This window comes from Empidonax traillii, unplaced genomic scaffold, assembly GCF_003031625.1.
Source record: "Empidonax traillii isolate 1590-97213 ecotype Southwest subspecies unplaced genomic scaffold, ASM303162v1 scaffold2501:size33352, whole genome shotgun sequence".
NCBI lineage: Eukaryota > Metazoa > Chordata > Aves > Passeriformes > Tyrannidae > Empidonax > Empidonax traillii.
The window spans coordinates 27,461-29,848 of NW_020957694.1; the positions used below are offsets into that span (position 1 = coordinate 27,461).

General features: G+C 52.8%; 1 protein-coding gene across 1 annotated transcript in view; it reads right to left on the reverse strand.

Annotated features, from left to right (window-relative positions):
• The window catches only part of LOC114071995 (intersectin-1-like), a gene marked incomplete at its 3' end in the record, with an annotated part of 30,904 nt that overhangs the window by 26,126 nt on the left and 2,390 nt on the right, over nt 1–2,388 (reverse strand). Inside the window, exon 3 of the mRNA XM_027909903.1 lies at nt 893–956. Coding sequence (XP_027765704.1) covers nt 893–956 — 64 coding nt within the window. The remainder of the gene's footprint in view (nt 1–892; nt 957–2,388) is intronic.

Here is a 2,388-nt window from a genome sequence, read left to right on the forward strand (position 1 = left end):
CCCAGCTCCCTCAGCCCCTCCTGCTGCTCCAGCCCCTTCCCAGCTCCCTTCCCTTCCCTGCACACGCTCCAGCCCCTCAGTGTCTCTTCCAGGAGGTTCCAGAACTGGACACAGCCCTGGGGGTCCCTCAGCAGTGCCAGCACAGGGGACAATCCCTGCCCTGGGCTGTGCCCAAAATATTCCTCATCCAAAGCAGGTGCCCTGGGCCCAGCTGGGCTCGTGTCCAGCTGCTCTCACCAGCAGCCCCAGGGCCTTTTCCAGCTTTCCTGCCACCCCTTCCCCAGCCTGGACTGTTCCAGGGGGATGGTGTGACCCAAGGGCAGGACCCAGCACTGGGCCTTGATGCGTCCCCCACAGTGCTGGCCTGTCCGTGCCCAGATCCAGCCTGTCCATCCCAGGATCCAGCCTGTCCGTGCCCAGATCCAGCCTGTCCATCCCAGGATCCAGCCTGTCCATCCTTGGATCCAGCCTGTCTGTGCCCAGATCCAGCCTGTCCATCCCCGGATCCAGCCTGTCCATCCCAGGACCCAGCCTGTCCATCCCAGGATCCAGCCTGTCCATCCCAGGACCCAGCCTGTCCATCCCAGGACCCAGCCTGTCCATCCCAGGATCCAGCCTGTCCATCCTTGGATCCAGCCTGTCCAGATCCCTGTGCAGAGCCCTCCTGCCCCGCAGCATCAACTCCCACCCAATCTGTGTCATCCAGGAGCTGAGGGTGCCTTTGACCCCTCATCCAGACCATCAGTACAGACATCAGACAGCACTGGCCCCAGCCCTGGGGAATCCAAGTGGATTTGGGTGCATTCCCACCCCCCACAGTCCCTGTCCCAGTCTGTCCCAGTAAATGCCACTCTGCTGGGGCTGCCCTTGTCCCACCCCACCCCATACTCACCATATCTGTGCTAACACTGGCTGAGGTAACCCAGACTGAAAAAAAAAGTTCCTGGCTTGATCACCTGGAAAATAAATAGGACATCTATAAATACCTGGCAGAGGGGAGGGGAAATCAGGAGTCAAAAATATCTGTAAGAGGAGCAACAGGTTGAAAACCATAAATAGTTAATGCCACACTTACATAACAGAGTGTGAGACTGAAACATATTTGGGGATTTGTAAACCCACCACATGTTTCCAACAGGCAGCACCACTCAGAGTCACCTGGGAATGGGCACTCAGGGGGACTCCCAGTCCCCAGTCATGTGGAATCAGATACCTTGTGAAAACAAGGAAAGTTCTCCTTCCAGGGAAAGCTGTACCAACACAAAGTCTATCCTGGATTCTTTGGAAGTGCAGTGCCAGTCAGACAGCACAAACCAAACAAAGTGGTAAGTAAAATCAAATAAAGTGATAGGCCACTAACAAAGTAAGTAATGCTGTATTTCAAAGCCATTTCCCAACTACCCATGGAAAGTACGGATAGCAAAACAGTGACAGAGGGATTGGGCACTGGGGCATGCTGTGGCCTGCAAAGGAAAGTTGCAAACAAATCAGAAACAGGAGAAATCATCAAAGGAGGTCAATCGACCTGGTAGGATTTTGTACCATATCTGTCATGGGCCAGGAACAGAAACCATGGAGTTGGACACCCAGGTGAGAGTGGATGTGAGGAAATTCCATTGAGGATGTGATCCTGATTTGTCACTCTGAAAATCTTCTTGATGGATCAGAGAGCAGGAAAGCAACGCACTTCTGTATCTTTAATTTCAACTGAGCATCACTGGAGAGGGACTGGGGACAAGGGCTGGAGGGACAGGACAAGGGGAATGGCTTCCCACTGCCAGAGGGCAGGGATAGATGGGATATTGGGAAGGAATTGCTGGCTGGGAGGGTGGGCAGGCCCTGGCACAGGTTGGGCAGAGAAGCTGTGGCTGCCCCTGGATCCCTGCAAGTGTCCCAGGCCAGGTTGGAGCACCCTGTGCTGGTGGAAGGTGTCCCTGCCCATGGCAGGGGTGACACTGGGTGGGCTTGGAGGTCCCTCCCAGCCCCACCCTCTGTGACTGTGATGTCCATTTACACAGCACTAAAGGAAATCAAATGCAGCAGGAAACCAAAGAGGAGGCCTCCTGCTGCCTTTGAAACCAAAGTAATTAGTGGTGTCCATGAAAATATAGGGAGAGGGAAGAGAAAATGGCAGAAAACATCAGAAGGCACATGAAAAGTGGGATATAAAATGAGAAATATCTGATCAATTTTTTTTAGTTCTCATGCCCATATGTCTCCCAGGAAACTCTGCACACATTTCAGCTCACCAGTTAAGATTTAATTAAATGGAATTGGAATGAAAACTCCTTCTTTACCAGTGATAAATCCAGCTGTTGGTTTCAGGCTGTGGAACTGCTGATCATGTTTTGCTCTCTCCTCCACAGTAATAGCCCAGATATCCAGGTT